At 43.7% G+C, this 17,830-nt stretch overlaps 1 protein-coding gene across 1 annotated transcript in view; it reads right to left on the bottom strand.

Annotated features, from left to right (window-relative positions):
• The window catches only part of LOC112217941 (forkhead box protein N3), a 108,702-nt gene that overhangs the window by 20,907 nt on the left and 69,965 nt on the right, over nucleotides 1–17,830 (bottom strand). The window contains 1 exon segment of the mRNA XM_042300987.1: nucleotides 8,538–8,593. Coding sequence (XP_042156921.1) covers nucleotides 8,538–8,593 — 56 coding nt within the window.

The raw sequence follows: 17,830 nt of genomic DNA, 5'->3' as shown, positions 1-17,830 counted from the left end.
GCCGGGCGGCCAGCTCTAGGAAGAGTCTTGGTGGTTCCAAACTTCTTCCATTTAAGAATGATAGAGGCCTGGTTTGGCTTGGGTAGGCCGTCATTGTAAGTAAGAATTTGCCTAGTTAACCTCTCTGGGATCGTTCGGGACACTAGCGTCCCACCTCTCCAACAGCCAGTGAAATTGCAGGGTGCCAAATTCAAAACAACAGAAATCTCATAATTAAAATTCCTCAACCATACAAGTTTTTCATGCCATTTTAAAGATACACTTCTCGTTAATCCAACCACAGTGTCCGATTTCAAAAAGGCTTTTCGGGGAAAGCAGAACATATCATTATGTTAGGTCAGCAACTAGTCACAGAAAGCATTCAGCCATTTTCCAACCAAAGAGAGGTGTCACAAAAAGCAGAAATATAGATAAAATTAATCACTAACCTTTGACGATCTTCATCAGATGACACTCCCAGGACTCAATGTTACACAATACATATATGTTTTGTTCGATCAAGTTCATATTTATATCCAAAAACCTCAGTTTACATTGGCGCCATGTTCAGAAATGCCTCCAAAACATCCGGAGAAATTGCAGAGAGCCACATCAAATAACAGAAATATTCATCTTAAACTTTGATGAAAGATACATGTTTTACATAGAATTAAAGATAAACTTGTTCTTAATGCGACCGCTGTGTCAGATTTCAAAAAAGCTTTACGGCAAAAGCACAATATTCAATAATCTGAGAACAGCGTTCAGCCACAAAAGCAAGCCATACAGTTACCCAGCAAGTTGTGGAGTCAACAAAAGTCATAAATAGCATTATAAATCTTCACTTACCTTTGCTGATCTTCATCGGAATGAACTCCCAGGACTCCCACTTCCACAAGAAATGTTTGTTTTGTTCGATTACGCCCATATTTATGTCCAAATAACTCCATTTTGTTTGCGCATTTAGTTCACTATTGCAAAGGCACAATGTGCGAGCGCAAAATCCAGACGAAAAGTCAAGAGTTCCATTACAGTTTGTAGAAACATGTCAAACGATGTTTACAATCAATCCTTAGGGTCTTTTTATAATAAATCTTCAATAATATTCCAACCAGACAATAGCGTATTCATTACAGAGGAAAAAGAAGGAACGGCGCACCCGCGTGACCGCGCAGTAAACAACTGATTGGCCTCAGCCTAGTCCACTTGTTGAAACAGCTCTTATTCGACACCCTTCAACAATAGAAGCCTCAAACAACTTTCTAAAGACTGTTGACATCTGCTGGAAGCCTTGGGAAGTGCAATCTGGCCCCATAGACACAGGATATTGGATAGGCAATCACTTAAATTAAACTACAACCTCAGATTTCCCACTTCCTGGTTGGATTTGTCTCAGATTTTTGCCTGCCATATGAGTTCTGTTAAACTCACAGATATCATTTAAACAGTTTTAGAAACTTTAGAGTGTTTTCTATCCAATACTAGTAATATGCATATATTAGCATCTGGGACAGAGTAGCAGGCAGTTTACTCTGGGCACCTTATTCATCCAAGCTACTCAATACTGCCCCCCTGTCACCAAGAAGTTAAAATATAATGTCTGTGAGTATAACAGAACTTATATGGCAGGCGAAAACCTGAGGACAATCCATCCAGGAAGTGGGATTTTTTTGATGTGGGTAGTTTTCAATTGAATGCCTATAGAGTATTTAATGGGTTAGGACCCATATTGCAGTTCCTATGGCTTCCACTAGATGTCAACAGTCTTTAGACATGGTTTCAGGCTTGTTTTCTGAAAAATGAAGAAAATGAGACATTTCGGTCAGTGGACTATAGAATCATGCTGTGCTGGTTTGCGCGCGTGACCGAGTGCGCCCTTCATTGTTTTTCCTTTCTATTGAATACGCTATTGTTCGGTTAAATTATTATAGATTATTTTGACAATTGACAACTTGAGGATTAATTATAAACATAATTTGACATTTTTCGACGAACTTGACCGGTAATATTAGGTAGTACTCGTCTGCATGTTTGACTTCCGGCGCCGACAGAGATGGCCGCCTCGCTTCGCGTTCCTAGGAAACTATGCAGTTTTTTGTTTTTTTACGTGTTATTTCTTACATTAGTACCCCAGGTCATCTTAGGTTTCATTACATACAGTCGAGAAGAACTATTGAATATAAGATCCGCGTCAACTCACCATCAGTACGACCAAGAATATGTTTTTCGCGATGCGGATCCTGTGTTCTGCCTTACAAACAGGACAACGAAGTGGATCCCATGCAGCGACCCAAAAAAAGGACTCAGAAAAAGAGGGAAACGAGGCGGTCTTCTGGTCAGACTCCGGAGACGGGCACACCGTGCACCACTCCCTAGCATTCTTCTTGCCAATGTCCAGTCTCTTGACAACAAGGTTGATGAAATCCGAGCAAGGGTAGCATTCCAGAGGGACATCAGAGACTGTAACGTTCTTTGCTTCACGGAAACATGGCTCACTGGAGAGACGCTATCCGAGGCGGTGCAGCCAACGGGTTTCTCCACGCATCGCACCGACAGAAACAAACATCTTTCTGGTAAGAAGAGGGGCGGGGGCGTATGCCTTATGGCTAACGAGACATGGTGTGATGAAAGAAACATACAGGAACTCAAATCCTTCTGTTCACATGATTTAGAATTCCTCACAATCAAATGTAGACCGCATTATCTACCAAGAGAATTCTCTTCGATTATAATCACAGCCGTATATATCCCCCCCAAGCAGATACATCGATGGCTCTGAACGAACTTTATTTAACTCTTTGCAAACTGGAAACCATTTATCCGGAGGCTGCATTCATTGTAGCTGGGGATTTTAACAAGGCTAATCTGAAAACAAGACTGCCTAAATTTTATCAGCATATCGATTGCGCAACCAGGGGTGGAAAGACCTTGGATCATTGTTACTCTAACTTCCGCGAAGCATATAAGGCCCTGCCCCGCCCCCCTTTCGGAAAAGCTGACCACGACTCCATTTTGTTGATCCCTGCCTACAGACAGAAACTAAAACAAGAGGCTCCCACGCTGAGGTCTGTCCAACGCTGGTCCGACCAAGCTGACTCCACACTCCAAGACTGCTTCCATCATGTGGACTGGGATATGTTTCGTATTGCATCAGATAACAACATTGACGAATACGCTGATTCGGTGTGCGAGTTCATTAGAACGTGCGTTGAAGATGTCGTTCCCATAGCAACGATTAGAACATTCCCTAACCAGAAACCGTGGATTGATGGCAGCATTCGCGTGAAACTGAAAGCGCGAACCACTGCTTTTAATCAGGGCAAGGTGTCTGGTAACATGACCGAATACAAACAGTGCAGCTATTCCCTCCGCAAGGCTATCAAACAAGCTAAGCGTCAATACAGAGACAAAGTAGAATCTCAATTCAACGGCTCAGACACAAGAGGCATGTGGCAGGGTCTACAGTCAATCACGGACTACAGGAAGAAATCCAGCCCAGTCACGGACCAGGATGTCTTGCTCCCAGGCAGACTAAATAACTTTTTTGCCCTCTTTGAGGACAATACAGTGCCACTGACACGGCCTGCAACGAAAACATGCGGTCTCTCCTTCACTGCAGCCGAGGTGAGTAAGACATTTAAACGTGTTAACCCTCGCAAGGCTGCAGGCCCAGACGGCATCCCCAGCCGCGCCCTCAGAGCATGCGCATACCAGCTGGCCGGTGTGTTTACGGACATATTCAATCAATCCCTATACCAGTCTGCTGTTCCCACATGCTTCAAGAGGGCCACCATTGTTCCTGTTCCCAAGAAAGCTAAGGTAACTGAGTTAAACGACTACCGCCCCGTAGCACTCACTTCCGTCATCATGAAGTGCTTTGAGAGACTAGTCAAGGACCATATCACCTCCACCCTACCCTCCCTCAACACTGGGGCCACACAAGGGTGCGTTCTGAGCCCTCTCCTGTACTCCCTGTTCACCCACGACTGCGTGGCCACGCACGCCTCCAACTCAATCATCAAGTTTGCGGACGACACAACAGTGGTAGGCTTGATTACCAACAACGACGAGACGGCCTACAGGGAGGAGGTGAGGGCCCTCGGAGTGTGGTGTCAGGAAAATAACCTCACACTCAACGTCAACAAAACTAAGGAGATGATTGTGGACTTCAGGAAACAGCAGAGGGAACACCCCCTATCCACATCGATGGAACAGTAGTGGAGAGGGTAGCAAGTTTTAAGTTCCTCGGCATACACATCACAGACAAACTGAATTGGTCCACTCACACAGACAGCATCGTGAAGAAGGCACAGCAGCGCCTCTTCAACCTCAGGAGGCTGAAGAAATTCGGCTTGTCACCAAAAGCACTCACAAACTTCTACAGATGCACAATCGAGAGCATCCTGGCGGGCTGTATCACCGCCTGGTACGGCAACTGCTCCGCCCTCAACCGTAAGGCTCTCCAGAGCGTAGTGAGGTCTGCACAATGCATCACCGGGGGCAAACTACCTGCCCTCCAGGACACCTACACCACCCGATGTTACAGGAAGGCCATAAAGATCATCAAGGACATCAACCAACCGAGCCACTGCCTGTTCACCCCGCTATCATCCAGAAGGCGAGCTCAGTATAGGTAGATCAAAGCTGGGATCGAGAGACTGAAAAACAGCTTCTATCTCAAGGCCATCAGACTGTTAAACAGCCACCACTAACATTGAGTGGCTGCTGCCAACACACTGGCACTGACACTGACTCAACTCCAGCCACTTTAATAATGGGAATTGATGGGAAATGATGTAAATATATCACTAGCCACTTTAAACAATGCTACCTTATATAATGTTACTTACCCTACATTATTCATCTCATATGCATACGTATATACTGTACTCTATATCATCGACTGCATTCTTATGTAATACATGTATCACTAGCCACTTTAACTATGCCACTTTGTTTACATACTCATCTCATTTGTATATACTGTACTCGATACCATCTACTGTATCTTGCCTATGCTGCTCTGTACCATCACTCATTCACATATCCTTATGTACATATTCTTTATCCCCTTACACTGTGTATAAGAGAGTAGTTTTTGAATTGTTAGTTAGATTACTTGTTGGTTATTACTGCATTGTCGGAACTAGAAGCACAAGCATTTCGCTACACTCACATTAACATCTGCTAACCATGTGTATGTGACAAATAAAATTTGATTTGATTTTGATTTGTTTTGACCGCCTTTGAGCCAGTGGGTTACTGAACAAAACGCACAAACAAAACTGAGTTTTTGGGATATAAAGAGGGACTTTATCGAACAAAACAAACATTTATTGTGTAGCTGGGACTCTAGCTGGGACTGCAACCAGATGATCTTCAAAGGTAAGTGATTAATTGTATTGCTATTTCTGACTTTCGTGACTCCTCTACTTGGTTGGAAAATGTTTGTATGCTTTTGTACACGGGGCGCTGTCCTCAGATAATCGCATGGTCTGCTTTCGCCGTAAAGCCTTTTTGAAATCTGACAAAGCGTCTGGATTAAAAAGAAGTTCATTTTAAGCCGATGTATAACACTTGTATTTTTTAAAATGTTTATTATGACTATTTCTGTATTTTGAATTTGGAGCTCTGCAATTTCATCGGATGTTGTCGAGGTGGGTTGCTAGCGGAACGCCTGCGCCAGAAAGTTTAATGTTTGTCTTATGGAATGTGCAACTTTATTTTATTTTACATATACCGTATGGTTTACAATGGGTTGTTACTCAACTTAAACAGGTCTTGTATAATTTTGAGATGGAATGTAAAGCAGTCACACGTCACCTACACTGTATAAGCTTGGAGAACAAGGCTAGAATGGAGGAGATACAGAGACATTACATTATTACAGCATAGACACTTACAATAGGCCAAGGCTGTGAGCTGTGGAACTGGGATAGTGAGCTGTGACTCTGGGATAGTGAGCTGTGGGACTGGGATAGTGAACTGTGAGACTGGGATAGAGAGCAGATAGCGTAATGTAAGTTCTTACACTTTTCATGCCGATAAAGCTTCTTAAATGGAATTTAATTTGGGTAATAGTGTCTGTCCTTAGTCCACTACTATACCAGTGGCGGTCAGTGCCATTAAAGACAAGGGAGGACACTTCACTTTTTCATAACCATGGCCTTTATTCTATTACAGCATATTGGAAGACTGTCGTTCATATTCCATTCACCCAGTTCAATGTAACATCGAGAGGTTTAGGCTACTACATGATACTGTCATTTTCCCAATACCCATCATGAGGTTGCTACAACATAGCCTATGAATGAAAGTTTACAATGTAGGTGACAAATTCAATGCCAACTTGCACACTCTTGTCTGCATCTAGCTGATCTAGGGTGTAATCATTAGTAATCAACAGTTGCAAATGAGAGTTTCTTTTGGACAAATTCTGGTATGTTTATCCCCATTTCGATCCGTTTGTTTCCGTTTAAATTCTTAGTGATCCCTTCGTGAGCCAATCCCATTAACGGGATTGATTTGACAACACCCAGTGAAATAGCAGCGAGCCAAATTCAAAAACAGAAATACTCATAATAATAATTCATACAAGTGTTATACATCGGTTTAAATATGAACTTCTTGTTAATCCAGCCACAGTGTCAGATTTCAAAAAAGGCTTTACGGTGAAAGCAAACCATGTTATTATCTGAGGATGGCACCCAATCAAACAAACACATGAAAATCATATTTTAACCCGCCAGGTGTGACACAAAAGTCAGAAATAACGATATAATTCATGCCTTACCTTTGAAGATCTTCTTCTGTTGGCACTCCAATATGTCCATTAAACATCACAAATGGTCCTTTTGTTCGATAAATTCCGTCGTTATATGTCCATTTATTTGGCGCATTTGATTCAGAAAATACACCGGTTCCAACTCGCGCAACATGACTACAAAGTATCTAATAAGTTACCTGAACTTGATCCAAACATTTCAAACAACTTTCCTAATCCAACTTGAGGTATTTTTAAACGTAAATAATGGATACAATTTAAGACGGAATAAACTGTTCAATACCGGATGAAAACAAAGTGTAGCGAGCTTTCAGGTCGTGCGCACCAACCACAACAGTACACTTGGCTCGACTCCCAGAAAGGAAATGGCTACTTCTTCATTTCTCAAAGGAAAAACATCAAACAATTTTTAAAGACTGTTGACATCTATTGGAAGCGATAGGAACTGCAAGCAAGTATCTTAGAGATCTAGATCCACATAGAAACCCATTGAATGGAGAGTGACCTCAATTTTTGTTTTTCCTGGTTGGTTTGTCATCGGGGTTTTGCCTGCCAAATAAGTACTGTTATACACACAGACATAATTATACTCACAGACATAACGGTTTTAGAAACTTTAGAGTGTTTTCTATCCAAATCTACCAATTGTATACATATCCTAGCTTCTGGGCCTGAGTAGCAGGCAGTTTACTTTGGGCACACTTTTCATCCGGATGTGAAAATACTGCCCCCTAGCCTTAAAAAGTTTTAAGACGTTTTTCAACAGAATTGGTGGAATGAAAATTCACTGAGGAGGATGGTCCTCTCTTTCCTCCTCTGAGTAGCCTCCACTGTACTATACTGTGTCGCAACTCTCTGTCTCTCTTCCTGTTTATCACCCTCCCTCTCTCTCTCCCTCGCTATCTGTTAACAATCTACCCAACGTCTTTATCCATTCTCCTCACCCCTCCCATCCGCTAGACCCATCAGTCACAGGCAGGTCTGTAGGGAGGCCCCTCAGACACTCTCTACATGGGCTCCTTGACCATTACTCCATTATCACGGCCAAGGCATGGTGGTGGAGGGGATGGAGGACACGGACCAGACATCTAATGTATCCATTTCCCTCCATTTAGAGCACCGATGTCCCACTGTACTCTCAAAATAGATTGGGATTGAATGTCCATTTAAACTGCCAGCCAGCCCACAAGGGACAAAAGAGAGGGAGGAGAGAGGGAGAGGAAGTCAAGGAGAGGGAGAGAAAGTGAAAAGAGAGAGAAGTGATGAGGAGGATGGGAATGAGAGAGAGAGAGAGCGAGAGGAGAAGTGGGGTGGGAGGGAGGAAAAGTGATAAGTGATGGAAAGTGAAGGGAGATAGAAAGGCGAGAGGGGGATAGAGAGATAAAGTGGAGGTAGAAAAAAAATCACAGGATGCCTTCCCAAGCTTCAGATCAGATTGTTTTACTTTCAAATGCCCACTCAAACAGAAGCATCCTCTGGAATGTTGTCAAGTGTCAGGATGCAGCGCTTGGTATTCTCAAGGTGCCTTCTAAAAAATAATTCAGAACTCCAGAAAACACAGGAGCTGGCATCTGAGACGAGAGAGAGAGAGAGAGAGAGAGAGAGAGAGAGAGAGAGAGAGAGAGAGAGAGAGAGAGAGAGAGAGAGAGAGAGAGAGAGAGAGAGAGAGAGAGAGAGAGAGAGAGAGAGAGAGAGAGAGAGAGAGAGAGAGAGAGAGAGAGAGAGAGAGAGAGAGAGAGAGAGAGAGAGAGAGAGAGGCTGAATGGTATCCTACCTTGTAAGAGAACTCCATTCTTTCTGAAGAAGGGACTCCTTGGCCAAAGTAGAGGACTGAGGAGAGAGAGAGATGGTTAATCATGTAAGCTCTGCTGCAGGCTGCTTCAGACAGACAGAACGTGTGCGTCTGAAATTGCACCGTATTACCAGGGCCAGGGTGAAAAGTACTGCCTTATGTACAGTTTTCTCTTTTCCACCTCATGAAATAACTAGCATTCATTTCATTTAAACTTTTGAATTCGCTTGTCAGAAAGATCTGTACCCTTGTCCGCTAGAATGAACGATATACATCTTCTAGTGATCTATTGATAGGACAGGCGCCTGTCAGTCACAAAGCCAGCGATGTCAAGGAAACACTGTTCTGTCCGTCTGTCCCGCCTCTCTGCACCTGTGTTCTTTTTTATGCCTATTCCTCCTGACAGAGCTGGTGTAACTAAGTCTGGTTTGTAGGCCTCCTTGCTCACACACGTTTTCAGTTATGCCCACACATTTTCTATCGGATTGAGGTCAGGGCTTTGTGATGGCCACTCCAATACTTGGACTTGGTTGTCCTTAATAAGCCATTTTGCCACAACTTTGAAATTATGCTTGGGGTCATTGTCCATTTGGAAGACCCATTTGCAACAAAGCTTTAACTTTAACCTGACTGATGTCTTAAGATGTTGCTTCAATATATCCACGTAATTTTCCTGCCTCATGAAGCCATCTATTTTGTGAAGTGCACCAGTCCTTCCTGCAGCAAAGCACCCCCAAACATGATGCTGCCAGCCCCATGTTCACGGTTGGGATGGTGTTCTTCGGCTTGCAAGCTCCCCCCTTTTTCCTCCAAACATAACGATGGTCATTATGGCCAAACAGTTATTTTTTATTTCACCAGACCAGAGGATATTTCTCCAAAAAAGTAAGATCTTTGTCCCCATGCTCAGTTTCAAACCACAGTCTGGCTTTTTTATGGCGGTTTTGGAGCTGTGGCTTCTTCCTTGCTGAGCGGCCTTTCAGGTTATGTCGATATAGGACTTGTTTTACTGTGGATATAGATTATTTTGAACCCGTTTCCTCCAGCATCTTCACAAGGTCCTTTGCTGTTGTCCTGGGATTGATTTGCACTTTTCGCACCAAAGTACGTTCATCTCTAGGAGACAGAACACGTCTCCTTCTTGAGTGGTATGATGGCTGCGTGGTCCCATGGTGTTTATACTTACGTACTATTGTTTGTACAGATGAACGTGGTACCTTCAGGGGTTTGGAAATTGCTCCCAACTAAAATTATTTCAATTAGCTTATCAGAAGCTTCTACATCCATGACATAATTTCCTGGATTTTTTAAAGCTGTTTATAGGTACAGTCAACTTAGTGTATGTAAACTTCTGACCCACTGGAATTGTGATACAGTGAATTATAAGTGAAATAATCTGTCTGTAAACAATTGTTGGAAAAATTACTTGTGTCATGCACAAAGTAGATGTCCAAACCGACTTTCCAAAACTATAGTTTGTTAACAAGAAATTTGTGGAGTGGTTGAAATTCGAGTTTTAATGACTCCAACATAAGTGTATTTAAACTTCCGACTTCAAATGAAATCAAATCAAATTTTATTTGTCACATACACATGGTTAGCAGATGTTAATGCGAGTGTAGCGAAATGCTTGTGCTTCTAGTTCGACAATACAGTAATAACCAACAAGTAATCTAACTAACAATTCCAAAACTACTGTCTTATACACAGTGTAAGGGGATAAAGAATATGTACATAAGGATATATGAATGAGTGATGGTACAGAGCAGCATAGGCAAGATACAGTAGCTGATATCGAGTACAGTATATACATATGAGATGAGTATGTAAACAAAGTGGCATAGTTAAGGTGGCTAGTGATACATGTATTACATAAGGATGCAGTCGATGATATAGAGTACAGTATATACGTATGCATATGAGATGAATAATGTAGGGTATGTAAACATTATATAAGGTAGCATTGTTTAAAGTGGCTAGTGATATATTTACATCATTTCCCATCAATTCCCATTATTAAAGTGGCTGGAGTTGAGTCAGTGTCAGTGTCAGTGTGTTGGCAGCAGCCACTCAATGTTAGTGGTGGCTGTTTAACAGTCTGATGGCCTTGAGATGAAGCTGTTTTTCAGTCTCTCGGTCCCAGCTTTGATGCACCTGTACTGACCTCGCCTTCTGGATGATAGCGGGGTGAACAGGCAGTGGCTCGGGTGGTTGATGTCCTTGATGATCTTTATGGCCTTCCTGTAACATCGGGTGGTGTAGGTGTCCTGGAGGGCAGGTAGTTTGCCCCCGGTGATGCGTTGTGCAGACCTCACTACCCTCTGGAGAGCCTTACGGTTGAGGGCGGTGCAGTTGCCGTACCAGGCGGTGATACAGCCCGCCAGGATGCTCTCGATTGTGCATCTGTAGAAGTTTGTGAGTGCTTTTGGTGACAAGCCGAATTTCTTCAGCCTCCTGAGGTTGAAGAGGCGCTGCTGCGCCTTCTTCATGATGCTGTCTGTGTGAGTGGACCAATTCAGTTTGTCTGTGATGTGTATGCCGAGGAACTTAAAACTTGCTACCCTCTCCACTACTGTTCCATCGATGCGGATAGGGGGGTGTTCCCTCTGCTGTTTCCTGAAGTCCACAATCATCTCCTTAGTTTTGTTGACGTTGAGTGTGAGGTTATTTTCCTGACACCACACTCCGAGGGCCCTCACCTCCTCCCTGTAGGCCGTCTCGTCGTTGTTGGTAATCAAGCCTACCACTGTTGTGTCGTCCGCAAACTTGATGATTGAGTTGGAGGTGTGCGTGGCCACGCAGTCGTGGGTGAACAGGGAGTACAGGAGAGGGCTCAGAACGCACCCTTGTGGGGCCCCAGTGTTGAGGATCAGCGGGGAGGAGATGTTGTTGCCTACCCTCACCACCTGGGGGCGGCCCGTCAGGAAGTCCAGTACCCAGTTGCACAGGGCGGGGTCGAGACCCAGGGTCTCGAGCTTGATGACGAGCTTGGAGGGTACTATGGTGTTGAATGCCGAGCTGTAGTCGATGAACAGCATTCTCACATAGGTATTCCTCTTGTCCAGATGGGTTAGGGCAGTGTGCAGTGTGGTTGAGATTGCATCGTCTGTGGACCTATTTGGGCGGTAAGCAAATTGGAGTGGGTCTAGGGTGTCAGGTAGGGTGGAGGTGATATGGTCCTTGACTAGTCTCTCAAAGCACTTCATGATGACGGATGTGAGTGCTACGGGGCGGTAGTCGTTTAGCTCAGTTACCTTAGCTTTCTTGGGAACAGGAACAATGGTGGCCCTCTTGAAGCATGTGGGAACAGCAGACTGGTATAGGGATTGATTGAATATGTCCGTAAACACACCGGCCAGCTGGTCTGCGCATGCTCTGAGGGCGCGGCTGGGGATGCCGTCTGGGCCTGCAGCCTTGCGAGGGTTAACACGTTTAAATGTCTTACTCACCCCGGCTGCAGTGAAGGAGAGACCGCATGTTTTCATTGCAGGCCGTGTCAGTGGCACTGTATTGTCCTCAAAGCGGGCAAAAAAGTTATTTAGTCTGCCTGGGAGCAAGACATCCTGGTCCGTGACTGGGCTGGATTTCTTCCTGTAGTCCGTGATTGACTGTAGACCCTGCCACATGCCTCTTGTGTCTGAGCCGTTGAATTGAGATTCTACTTTGTCTCTGTACTGACGCTTAGCTTGTTTAATAGCCTTGCGGAGGGAATAGCTGCACTGTTTGTATTCAGTCATGTCACCAGACACCTTGCCCTGATTAAAAGCAGTGGTTCGCGCTTTCAGTTTCACACGAATGCTGCCATCAATCCACGGTTTCTGGTTAGGGAATGTTTTAATCGTTGCTATGGGAACGACATCTTCAACGCAGGTTCTAATGAACTCGCACACCGAATCGGCGTATTCGTCAATGTTGTTGTCTAACGCAATACGAAACATCTCCCAGTCCACGTGATGGAAGCAGTCTTGGAGTGTGGAGTCAGCTTGGTCAGACCAGCGTTGAACAGACCTCAGCGTGGGAGCTTCTTGTTTTAGTTTCTGTCTGTAGGCAGGGATCAACAAAATGGAGTCGTGGTCAGCTTTTCCGAAAGGGGGGCGGGGCAGGGTCTTATATGCGTCGCGGAAGTTAGAGTAACAATGATCCAAGGTCTTTCCACCCCTGGTTGCGCAATCGATATGCTGATAAAATTTAGGGAGTCTTGTTTTCAGATTAGCCTTGTTAAAATCCCCAGCTACAATGAATGCAGCCTCCGGATAAATGGTTTCCAGTTTGCAGAGAGTTAAATAAAGTTCGTTCAGAGCCATCGATGTGTCTGCTTGGGGGGGGAGATATATACGGCTGTGATTATAATCGAAGAGAATTCTCTTGGTAGATAATGCGGCCTACATTTGATTGTGAGGAATTCTAAATCAGGTGAACAGAAGGATTTGAGTTCCTGTATGTTTCTTTCATCACACCATGTCACGTTAGTCATAAGGCATACGCCCCCGCCCCTCTTCTTACCAGAAAGATGTTTGTTTCTGTCGGCGCAATGCGTGGAGAAACCCGCTGGCTGCACCGCCTCGGATAGCGTCTCTCCAGTGAGCCATGTTTCCGTGAAGCATAGAACGTTACAGTCTCTGATGTCCCTCTGGAATGCTACCCTTGCTCGGATTTCATCAACCTTGTTGTCAAGAGACTGGACATTGGCAAGAAGAATGCTAGGGAGTGGTGCACGGTGTGCCCGTCTCCGGAGTCTGACCAGAAGACCGCCTCGTTTCCCTCTTTTTCGGAGTCGTTTTTTTGGGTCGCTGCATGGAATCCACTCCGTTGTCCTGTTTGTAAGGCAGAACACAGGATCCGCGTCACGAAAAACATATTCTTGGTCGTACTGATGGTGAGTTGACGCTGATCTTATATTCAGTAGTTCTTCTCGACTGTATGTAATGAAACCTAAGATGACCTGGGGTACTAATGTAAGAAATAACCCGTAAAAAAACAAAAAACTGCATAGTTTCCTAGGAACGCGAAGCGAGGCGGCCATCTCTGTCAGCGCCGGAAGAGGTGCTGAAAAATTGGGCGTGCAACTGTAGACACGGCTGGTAGACAGGAAACAGCAGTCACACACAGCATTAGTCATTTAGGTCAACATTGGATCATTCAGAGATCCTCACTGAACTTCTGGAGAGAGTTTGCTGCACTGAAAGTAAAGGGGCTGAATAATTTCGCACGCCCAATTTTTCAGTTTTTGATTTGTTAAAAATGTTTGAAATATCCAATAAATGTCGTTTCACTTCATGATTGTGTCCCACTTGTTGTTGATTCTTCACAAAAAAATACAGTTTTATATCTTTATGTTTGAAGCCTGAAATGTGGCAAAAGGTCGCAAAGTTCAAGGGGGCCGAATACTTTCGCAAGGCACTGTAATGTTAAAGAATCAGCAGCCCATTCACTCCAGTAGGCCCCATAAAATCAGAACTATACAAAAAGCACAGCCATTTTATTCCAAAATTAAATTAACAAACCAGCTATCACTTCCCATTGCAAATGCATTTCATCACCATCTCACTAACCTGTCATCTAAAGTTTAAATGCAACCATGTTTCACAGTCAATATTTTTTTAAGATTGCTAACAGCAAGTTAGCTGCAACAAAAAAACAGCGCCACTCACCAGATGCCAGTGACCGCTAAAGGGACTCGTCAGTGTAGGCTAGCGATGGGTTGGTCGCGAACGATTGGCTCTTTTTTAACAGATCTTTTAGGTGAACGTTGGGAACTGAATCGCATCGGTTAGCGAGACGTTCATTTGGCTCTTTAATTTGCATACCTAATTTGCATACCACTGCTTTTTGGCGATTATCTGCAGATATTATAAAAACATTTGATGAATATGCTGAATTCTCACTGCAGGAACAATAGGTATTGGAGAGAGAATCTCATTATGGTCAGAAATATGATACAAATGAAACAGATTGAAGGTTGTGAAAGATAATGATACAGAAATGGTATTTTTTAAAGATATTGATATAGGCCTAGTGATTTGATTAAGGTGTTGACGATGATGTAGTCAACTGTTGCTTTCTGTGTAGTAAAGCCCATGTTTAACACCTGCTTCATTCTTCAATCATACCTTTAGGTCTATGCGCCTGATGTTGTATAAAAGTGAGGGGTCTGGGGGAACTCCCCCTGATTTTTTTCTTGCCATTTTCCTGTCATTCTATGCTGAACAAAAACATAAACTCAAAATCAAAAATGTTACAGTTGATATAAGGAAATCAGTCAGTTGAAATAAATTTGTTAGGCTGTTATCTATGGGTTTTACATGACTGGGAATACAGATATGCATGTGGTTTGGATGTACTGCTAAATTCTCTAAAATTACGTTTGAGGTGGCTTATAGTAGAGGAATGAACATCAAATTATCTGGCAACAACTCTGGTGGACATTCCTGCAGTCAGCATGCCTATTTCACGCTCTCTCAAAACTTAAGACATCTGTTGCATTGTGTTGTGTGACAAAACTGCACATTTTAGAGTGGCCTTTCAGTGGCCTTTCATGCTCACTAACAGAGATGTATACCAAGTTGTGCACAGCATTTGAGATAAATACCCTTTTTGTGTGAACGGAATATTTCTGGGATCTTTTATTTCAGCTCATGAAACATGGGACCAACATTTTACATGTTGAGTTTACATTTTTGTTTAGTGTATAATGTTTCTCAACAGTGAATCCATGTTGACAGTTCACAACCCTTTTCATATATTTTTGACAAAACAAATTACATTGAAGAGTAGATTAGACTCGATTTTCTGACGAGGTAACAAATCTACCGCCATCCCTCAAATTCCCACCCACAGTGATTGATTGACAGGTCTGTAACCCTACCAACTCTGTGACTCACAAACAACCTGCCCCATTCCCTGGCAATCCCAACCACAGTGATTGACTGTTAAAGGGTTAGATCACCCAAATAAAAAAATGACACATTGGTTCCCTAACTCAAAAAAACACATAATTTGAAGAACAAACATCATTATAGCAATTCTTATCTTGCAGTAAATATGATTTTAATCTAAAAGTTTATTGTTAAAAAAGGTTTTCTTACTTCGAAAATAGTGCTGATTGTATAGGCTTAGACGATATCCAAAACAACTAAAAACAAGCCGAATTCATACTGTCCCTCTGATTTCATTTTCAGTCATTTTATTTGTATAGTCATGTCTTTCTACTCAATACCAAAATGAATTTAACCATTCTGTGAGGTAAAGTTGTTATTCAATAATTTAGCTATGAATTTCAGATGGAATTAAAGGCATTAGAATGTACCAGAGACCACCAAAATAGCTTGTTCTGATATTTTTTTTCACGGGGGCATGTCACCCCGGACCTTTCCAGCCTGGAACTCCCTGGCTGGCTACTATTTTTATTTGGCTGGAAACTCCATGTACTTGGGGAAACACTGTATATAGAGAATAGAGGCTTTTTGAGAAGCAGACAAACTGAAATGAAAGCTGGGGTTTTAGCCCATAAGCCACTGATTCTGATTACAGTGATTATATTCCTGGAAGCCCTTGCATTGCCATTAATCTATCCCTATGATTACCACAGAGAATTACAGCCCAACTGATGCGGTCCACAGAGGTGATTTTTCATGACGGGCCCCCAAAAACACACACACAAATGAGCTTGCACGGATGCACACACATGGACGCACACAGTCGTGAACAGGCGCACAAACACATAACAAATAGACAAACAGACACATATAGCACACACACGCACACATACAATTGCAGGCGAATACAGTCACACACAGCACACACACATACACACACACACACACACACACACACACACACACACACACACACACACACCTCTCGAGATTATTAAACTGCTAATGGAGCAGATAGTAACTAATGATCGTATTCGTCTTCACAGATATACACACACACAGAAGATGGAGATGAGTATTTTGTTCACAGAAGTCTCACTCACATGTTCAGTTCCCTCTGTGTATCATTCTCCCCTTCTCTCTCTCTTCCTATCTCTCCACTCTCCCTCTCCCCTTCCCTCTACTCCCCTTCTCCCTCGTTCTCTCTTTCTCTTACTCTCTCCCCCTCTCCTTCTCTTTCTCTCTCCCCCCCTCTCTCTCTCTCTCTCTCTCTCTCTCTCTCTCTCTGTTGTCCTACTTCTCTCTCTCTCTCTCTCTCTCTCTCTCTCTCTCTGTTGTCCTACTGCTCTCTCTCTCTCTCTCTCTCTGTTGTCCTACTGCTCTCTCTCTCTCTCTCTCTCTCTCTCTCTCTCTCTCCTTTTTCCTTCTTGCACCAGGCAACAAATAGCTATGTGGTGCACCAGTCTCAGCCCATGTGTTGCCATGGAGGCGTTCCCGTCGCCTAGCAACCAGTGCATTAATCGGTTTGTGAGGAGCTAACTCGTGGCAGACGGTCGTTCAGCCCTCGTCCTCCCTCTCTCCCCCTACTTCCCTCGAGACTCCCTCATCCCTCCTCCCCCCCATCCAGATGCCTATGGGGTGTGAAGGAATGTGCCTGGTTGCTGAACAGATACCCAGCATGCTCTAATCTTCCTCACTTCCTTTCTGCCCCATAGAACCCCTAAATGTTCTGGATGTGATGTATTGCAACACCTTGACCCTAACACACCCAAACATACTGTAGAGCCTGGCTATACCCTAACAACCCAGACATACTGTAGAGCCTGGCCATACCCTAACAACCCAGACATACTGTAGAGCCTGGCAACACCCTAACAACCCAGACATACTGTAGAGCCTGGCTATACCCTAACAACCCAGACATACTGTAGAGCCTGGCTATACCCTAACAACCCAGACATACTGTAGAGCCTGGCAACACCCTAACAACCTAGACATACTGTAGAGCCTGGCTATACCCTAACAACCCAGACATACTGTAGAGCCTGGCTATACCCTAACAACCCAGACATACTGTAGAGTCTGGCTATACCCTAACAACCCAGACATACTGTAGAGCCTGGCTATACCCTGTAGACCTCCACAAGTCTGGATCATCCTTGGGAGCAATTTCCAAATGCCTGAAGGTACATTCATCTATACAAACAATAGTACATAAGTATAAAGACCACGGGAACATGCAGCTGTAATACCGCTGAGGAAGGAGACGCATTATGTCTCCTAGAATGGAAGGTACTTTGGTGCGAGAAGTGCAAATCAATCCCAGAACAACAGCAAAGGGCCTTGTGAAGATGCTGGAGGAAACCGGTACAAAAGTATCTATATCCACAGTAAAACGAG

The sequence above is a fragment of the Oncorhynchus tshawytscha genome, linkage group LG18, assembly GCF_018296145.1.
Source record: "Oncorhynchus tshawytscha isolate Ot180627B linkage group LG18, Otsh_v2.0, whole genome shotgun sequence".
Classification (NCBI taxonomy): domain Eukaryota; kingdom Metazoa; phylum Chordata; class Actinopteri; order Salmoniformes; family Salmonidae; genus Oncorhynchus; species Oncorhynchus tshawytscha.
This window is presented reverse-complemented; position numbering and strand designations above follow the sequence as displayed.